General features: G+C 45.6%; 1 protein-coding gene across 3 annotated transcripts in view; it reads right to left on the reverse strand.

Moving 5' to 3' along the window:
* slc12a9.S (solute carrier family 12, member 9 S homeolog) overlaps positions 1 to 4,832 on the reverse strand; it is a 14,171-nt gene extending 9,339 nt beyond the window's left edge. Inside the window, exons 1-7 of one of the 3 annotated variants that reach the window (XM_041589001.1) lie at positions 4,700 to 4,832; positions 3,250 to 3,456; positions 3,023 to 3,157; positions 2,755 to 2,886; positions 1,182 to 1,475; positions 713 to 820; positions 1 to 31 (exon numbers count right to left, since the gene is read on the reverse strand). The exon at positions 1 to 31 is cut by the window's left edge and continues 81 nt beyond it. In XM_041589001.1, the coding sequence (XP_041444935.1) occupies positions 1 to 31; positions 713 to 820; positions 1,182 to 1,475; positions 2,755 to 2,886; positions 3,023 to 3,157; positions 3,250 to 3,456; position 4,700 (908 nt within the window). In that variant the 5' untranslated portion in view covers positions 4,701 to 4,832. Of the gene's footprint in view, positions 32 to 712; positions 821 to 1,181; positions 1,476 to 2,754; positions 2,887 to 3,022; positions 3,158 to 3,249; positions 3,457 to 4,673 lie in introns of all 3 variants that reach the window. The other 2 variants (XM_041589000.1, XM_041589002.1) reach the window with 2 other exon arrangements.
* Between the last annotated feature and the right edge of the window lie 3,077 nt (positions 4,833 to 7,909).

Raw genomic sequence — 7,909 nt, forward strand, 5'->3', positions numbered from 1 at the left:
GGGATGGAGCGACTGGGCTGTTTCAGCTCCCCTGTAAGAACAGCAAGGAAAAGGAGAAACAAGGGGACACATCAGCAGTAGGAACATCCATCAAACTTCCAGAATCGGGGAATCAGGGGGAATAAGTCTGTGCCTGCTTGTTAATAATAATAATAAAACCGTATGCCACGGTCATAGCAATTTTACCCAAGGGACCCCTGGCACAGAAAGGCTGACAATTAACTAAGAAAGCTGAACATGACAGCTGGACAGTTTATGTGAAAGTGTCATCAGAACTCTCATCTGCTTATTGCTACATACTAGTACTATACATAGTGCTATACATAGTACTATACATCCTGCTATACATAGTACTATATTTATATAGCCGACAACTCGTATATCGGTGTACGTTGCCTGGGTGCAAAAAGCCCAAAGGGTAAGTGTAGAGCAAAAAGGAGGCTGGCACTCACAGGTCTTATGAAGAAGGTACAGGTGTTTATTAGTCAAAAAAACAGCTAACGTTAGCTGTTTTTTTGACTTATAAACACCTGTACCATCTTCATAAGACCTGTGAGCCTCCTTATTGCTCTTTGATTATATATATATATATATATATATATATATATATATATATATATATATATATATATATATATAGTGCTATATATAGTGCTACACATAGTGCTACACATAGTGCTATACTACTGCTACACTACTATTGAGAACTTACCAGACAAGTTACAGCCAGCCATAATACCAGTGCAGCCATTAAACATCACAGCAAACACAGTGGCGAAGTTCATGAGGTTGCCGGTTGTATAATCCAGAGAATAATCAGCTAATGAGATGGGAAGAGAAACATATGAGTCACATGATCACCTGAAGAGGGGGTCTGAATGATAACATTCTACAGGTTTTCATTTCTTGCACTAGTATGAGATTATACACATATCCTTTAGCTGTGTGTGTGTGTAGGGAACAGAGATTTGCTAGTGATTATTCATATTGCACAAGAACCATACAGTACAGGCTCCTCCCACTAAATCTCTGATGCGCTCTATGAAAACATAATGGCAGCCTCCATAAGGAATAGCCCGGAAGCAATATGGCAGCCTCCGTAAGGAATAGCCAGGAAGCAATATGGCAGATCATAATGGGCAGTGACAGAGATAATGAGGGAGGAATAAGGAGAGGCTCACCCTGCAGGTTATTATGGAGGGTGCTGCTGTTTATTCCTGTGTACACCCCTGTCATGCTCACATTTCCCCCATGCCGGATGCTCACAGTGAGGGGCCTGACTGCCAGAAAACTGATCAGAATCGTCAGGAGAACCACGAAAACCAACAGGAAGATGAAAAATAATGCCTGGGAGTAAATGGAGGCACCAACCAGACAGATGGCCATACAGAGGAGGAGGATGATGCTGGCGTACAGGAAGCTGTAACCGTAGCCCTGAGGAAGGGACCGCAGAGAGTCCGTAACGTCTGATGGGTCTGAGGGAAATGAAATACACAGGGACCATTAGTGGAAATAAAAGAAAACATTGAGTATGAGTAGAGCTGGGGGTGGAGGAAAAAAAACAGTTGAAGGGGTGAGAGGCACACAGGGAGGATATTGGGGTAGAGGAAAAAGCAAGGATATTGGGGTAGAGGAATGAAGGAGGGAAGGGTGAGAGGTGCACGGTAGGGAGGATATTGGGGTAGAAGAGCAAGGATATTGGGGTAGAGGAATAAAGAAGGGAAAGATGAGAGGTGTACAGTAGGGAGGATATTGGGGTAGAGGAATAAAGAAGGGAAAGATGAGAGGTGCACAGTAGGGAGAATACTGGGGTAGAGGAATGAAGGAGGGAAAGGTGAGAGGTGCACAGTAGGGAGGATATTGGGGTAGAAGAAAGAGCAAGGATATTGGGGTAGAGGAATAAAGAAGGGAAGGATGAGAGGTGTACAGTAGGGAGGATATTGGGGTAGAGGAATGAAGGAGGGAAGGGTGAGAGGTGCACAGTAGGGAGGATATTGGGGTAGAGGAATGAAGGAGGGAAAGGTGAGAGGTGCACAGTAGGGAGGATATTGGGGTAGAGGAATGAAGGAGGGAAAGGTGAGAGGTGCACAGTAGGGAGGATATTGGGGTAGAAGAAAGAGCAAGGATATTGGGGTAGAGGAATAAAGAAGGGAAGGATGAGAGGTGTACAGTAGGGAGGATATTGGGGTAGAGGAATGAAGGAGGGAAGGGTGAGAGGTGTACAGTAGGGAGGATATTGGGGTAGAGGAATGAAGGAGGGAAGGGTGAGAGGTGCACAGTAGGGAGGATATTGGGGTAGAGGAATGAAGGAGGGAAAGGTGAGAGGTGCACAGTAGGGAGGATATTGGGGTAGAAGAAAGAGCAAGGATATTGGGGTAGAGGAATAAAGAAGGGAAGGATGAGAGGTGCACAGTAGGGAGGATATTGGGGTAGAGGAATGAAGGAGGGAAGGGTGAGAGGTGCACAGGGAGGGTATTGGCATAGAGAAAAGAGTGAGAATATTGGGCCAGAGGAAAGAGGGAGGGAAAGGTGAGAGGCACACAGGGAAGTTAAAGAGGAAAAGAAAAGGTGAAATGTAAAAATATTAAAGAGAGGCTGACAAAAGAAGAGGAAAGCTAAGAAGGACAAAGAAGGGGTAAGAGGAAAGCAAAGGGACAAAGGAGGAGAAGACAGGAGGCAGCAGATGAGTACCCAGAGAGATTGGGGAAGACATCATTTGAGAGCACAGAAGCATTTGGGTGGGAGCAGACTTACCTCTACCGAACACATCCAGCACTGCTTCTACCAGTCCCAGGACATACACCCCACACGCAAACACATTAGCCAGGTAGAACATGAGTCCGATGCTGCCTCCAAACTCTGGTCCCAGGGTGCGTGAGATCATGACTGGACTCTTGTCAAGGACAAAGAACAAGTGAGGGCTGGAGAGGGATGGGCAAGAGGGGCACATACCAGTCTCATTATCAAGACCAGTATAGACTTCATATTCCCACAATTCCTGTCCCATACTACAATAGGATACAGTAGGCTCCGCCCCCCTGGACTGCACCATTGGTGGATATGGCACACACACTGAGAACAGTGAGCCAGATGATCACATAAGCCACAAACAGCATCAATAGCGACTGAAGGAGTCCGGCGTGTCCCACCACAAACCCTGCAAGAGACAAAGGAAGATTATTTTTGGGAGGGGTAAGGGAAAGAAGAGAGGGCCAACAAGGGTTTTAAGGCTTTACAATTCAGGCTTACCAATTCTCATAAAAAGCACAATGCTAAACATGGACAGGACAGTGGGCACAACAACCCCAAAAAACGTGGAGAGTTTGCGTTGGGTGGGTCCAGTCCCCATGGCAACAGCTTCTGTCCCACATGGAGATGAATCGGGGGGGCCCAAGGCTCCATCTGACGCACTAAACAGTCGGTAATGAAGAAGAGGGGAACTTTCAGAGGTCATCACTAATGGAAAGAAGAGAGGAGGTTACAGCACAGACAGACAGACACAGAGAACCCACCCTGTATCTGCCCACAGTGCTATATGCCTTACTAACTAATCACATTATATACTGTATACTATAGATATCCCAGTATATACACACACTGACAGTATATAGATATCCCAGTTTATACACACACTGACAGTATATAGATACCCCAGTATATACACACACTGACAGTATATAGATACCCCCAGTATATACACACACTGACAGTATATAGATCCCCAGTATATACACCCACTGACAGTATATAGATCCCCAGTATATACACACACTGACAGTATATAGATCCCCAGTATATACACACACTGACAGTATATAGATACCCAGTATATACACCCACTGACAGTATATAGATACCCCAGTATATACACACACTGACAGTATATAGATACCCCCAGTATATACACACACTGACAGTATATAGATACCCCAGTATATACACACACTGACAGTATATAGATACCCAGTATATACACCCACTGACAGTATATAGATCCCCAGTATATACACACACTGACAGTATATAGATACCCCAGTATATACACACACTGACAGTATATAGATCCCCAGTATATACACACACTGACAGTATATAGATACCCCAGTATATACACACACTGACAGTATATAGATACCCAGTATATACACACACTGACAGTATATAGATACCCAGTATATACACACACTGACAGTATATAGATACCCCCGTATATACACACACTGATAGTATATAGATCCCCAGTATATACACACACTGACAGTATATAGATACCCCAGTATATACACACACTGACAGTATATAGATACCCCAGTATATACACACACTGACAGTATATAGATACCCAGTATATACACCCACTGACAGTATATAGATCCCCAGTATATACACACACTGACAGTATATAGATACCCCAGTATATACACACACTGACAGTATATAGATCCCCAGTATATACACACACTGACAGTATATAGATACCCCAGTATATACACACACTGACAGTATATAGATACCCAGTATATACACACACTGACAGTATATAGATACCCAGTATATACACCCACTGACAGTATATAGATACCCCAGTATATACACCCACTGACAGTATATAGATACCCCCGTATATACACACACTGACAGTATATAGATACCCAGTATATACACCCACTGACAGTATATAGATTTCATTCTCACTCACTACCGACACGGTTCTGTATTTCTCTCTTCAGTCTCCTCTCTGCTTCCTGCTCATGTGACTGCTCATGTGACCCACGCCCCGCCCCCTCCTCCCCCTACTTCTGCGCATGTCTAACTGCACCTACATCTCTATATCCTCACTGCTCTCTCCTATATGTCTGTGTGTATTGTACTAATCCCCCATACTATTAATATTCACCTATACCTAGTAACAATCACTGCCTCCAATTTCTCTTACCAACTATCTTCTACTACTAATCACTGATCTCAATCTCCCCAATGTTTCTATATATCTGTAACCTTGTTATGAGCTAAGGGGGCCCAGTCTGAAGGTCAGTTAGGGGGAGATTTGGGGTGAGTGTTTATTTGTGCCCTGGGTACCCCTGGAACTATAGCAGGGTGACACCCCAATGTTTCTATATATCTGTAACCTTGTTATGAGCTAAGGGGGCCCAGTCTGAAGATCAGTTAGGGGAGATTTGGGGTGAGTGTTTATTTGTACCCTGGGTACCCCTGGAACTATAGCAGGGTGACACCCCAATGTTTCTATATATCTGTAACCTTGTTATGAGCTAAGGGGGCCCAGTCTGAAGATCAGTTAGGGGGAGATTTGGGGTGAGTGTTTATTTGTACCCTGGGGACCCCTGGAACTATAGCAGGGTGACACCCCAATGTTTCTATATATCTGTAACCTTGTTATGAGCTAAGGGGGCCCAGTCTGAAGGCCAGTTAGGGGGAGATTTGGGGTGAGTGTTTATTGTACCCTGGGTACCCCTGGAACTATAGCAGGGTGACACCCCAATGTTTCTATATATCTGTAACCTTGTTATGAGCTAAGGGGGCCCAGTCTGAAGGTCAGTTAGGGGGAGATTTGGGGTGAGTGTTTATTGTACCCTGGGTACCCCTGGAACTATAGCAGGGTGACACCCCAATGTTTCTATATATCTGTAACCTTGTTATGAGCTAAGGGGGCCCAGTCTGAAGGTCAGTTAGGGGGAGATTTGGGGTGAGTGCTTATTTGTACCCTGGGTACCCCTGGAACTATAGCAGGGTGACACCCCAATGTTTCTATATATCTGTAACCTTGTTATGAGCTAAGGGGGCCCAGTCTGAAGGCCAGTTAGGGGGAGATTTGGGGTGAGTGTTTATTTGTACCCTGGGTACCCCTGGAACTATAGCAGGGTGACTGTTACCCCAATGTTTCTATATATCTGTAACCTTGTTAGGAGCTAAGGGGGCCCAGTCTGAAGGCCAGTTAGGGGGAGATTTGGGGTGAGTGTTTATTTGTACCCTGGGTACCCCTGGAACTATAGCAGGGTGACACCCCAATGTTTCTATATATCTGTAACCTTGTTATGAGCTAAGGGGGCCCAGTCTGAAGGTCAGTTAGGGGGAGATTTGGGGTGAGTGATTATTTGTACCCTGGGTACCCCTGGAACTATAGCAGGGTGACACCCCAATGTTTCTATATATCTGTAACCTTGTTATGAGCTAAGGGGGCCCAGTCTGAAGGTCAGTTAGGGGGAGATTTGGGGTGAGTGTTTATTTGTACCCTGGGTACCCCTGGAACTATAGCAGGGTGACACCCCAATGTTTCTATATCTGTAACCTTGTTATGAGCTAAGGGGGCCCAGTCTGAAGGTCAGTTAGGGGGAGATTTGGGGTGAGTGCTTATTTGTACCCTGGGTACCCCTGGAACTATAGCAGGGTGACTATACCCCAATGTTTCTATATATCTGTAACCTTGTTATGAGCTAAGGGGGCCCAGTCTGAAGGTCAGTTAGGGGGAGATTTGGGGTGAGTGCTTATTTGTACCCTGGGTACCCCTGGAACTATAGCAGGGTGACACCCCAATGTTTCTATATATCTGTAACCTTGTTATGAGCTAAGGGGGCCCAGTCTGAAGGCCAGTTAGGGGGAGATTTGGGGTGAGTGTTTATTTGTACCCTGGGTACCCCTGGAACTATAGCAGGGTGACACCCCAATGTTTCTATATATCTGTAACCTTGTTATGAGCTAAGGGGGCCCAGTCTGAAGGCCAGTTAGGGGGAGATTTGGGGTGAGTGTTTATTTGTACCCTGGGTACCCCTGGAACTATAGCAGGGTGACACCCCAATGTTTCTATATATCTGTAACCTTGTTATGAGCTAAGGGGGCCCAGTCTGAAGGTCAGTTAGGGGGAGATTTGGGGTGAGTGTTTATTGTACCCTGGGTACCCCTGGAACTATAGCAGGGTGACACCCCAATGTTTCTATATATCTGTAACCTTGTTATGAGCTAAGGGGGCCCAGTCTGAAGGTCAGTTAGGGGGAGATTTGGGGTGAGTGCTTATTTGTACCCTGGGTACCCCTGGAACTATAGCAGGGTGACACCCCAATGTTTCTATATATCTGTAACCTTGTTATGAGCTAAGGGGGCCCAGTCTGAAGGCCAGTTAGGGGGAGATTTGGGGTGAGTGTTTATTTGTACCCTGGGTACCCCTGGAACTATAGCAGGGTGACTGTTACCCCAATGTTTCTATATATCTGTAACCTTGTTAGGAGCTAAGGGGGCCCAGTCTGAAGGCCAGTTAGGGGGAGATTTGGGGTGAGTGTTTATTTGTACCCTGGGTACCCCTGGAACTATAGCAGGGTGACACCCCAATGTTTCTATATATCTGTAACCTTGTTATGAGCTAAGGGGGCCCAGTCTGAAGGTCAGTTAGGGGGAGATTTGGGGTGAGTGCTTATTTGTGCCCTGGGTACCCCTGGAACTATAGCAGGGTGACTGTTACCCCAATGTTTCTATATATCTGTAACCTTGTTATGAGCTAAGGGGGCCCAGTCTGAAGGTCAGTTAGGGGGAGATTTGGGGTGAGTGTTTATTTGTACCCTGGGTACCCCTGGAACTATAGCAGGGTGACACCCCAATGTTTCTATATATCTGTAACCTTGTTATGAGCTAAGGGGGCCCAGTCTGAAGGTCAGTTATGGGGAGATTTGGGGTGAGTGCTTATTTGTACCCTGGGTACCCCTGGAACTATAGCAGGGTGACACCCCAATGTTTCTATATATCTGTAACCTTGTTATGAGCTAAGGGGGCCCAGTCTGAAGGTCAGTTAAGGGGAGATTTGGGGTGAGTGTTTATTTGTACCCTGGGTACCCCTGGAACTATAGCAGGGTGACACCCCAATGTTTCTATATATCTGTAACCTTGTTATGAGCTAAGGGGG

This window comes from Xenopus laevis, chromosome 3S (assembly GCF_017654675.1).
Source record: "Xenopus laevis strain J_2021 chromosome 3S, Xenopus_laevis_v10.1, whole genome shotgun sequence".
Lineage (NCBI taxonomy): Eukaryota > Metazoa > Chordata > Amphibia > Anura > Pipidae > Xenopus > Xenopus laevis.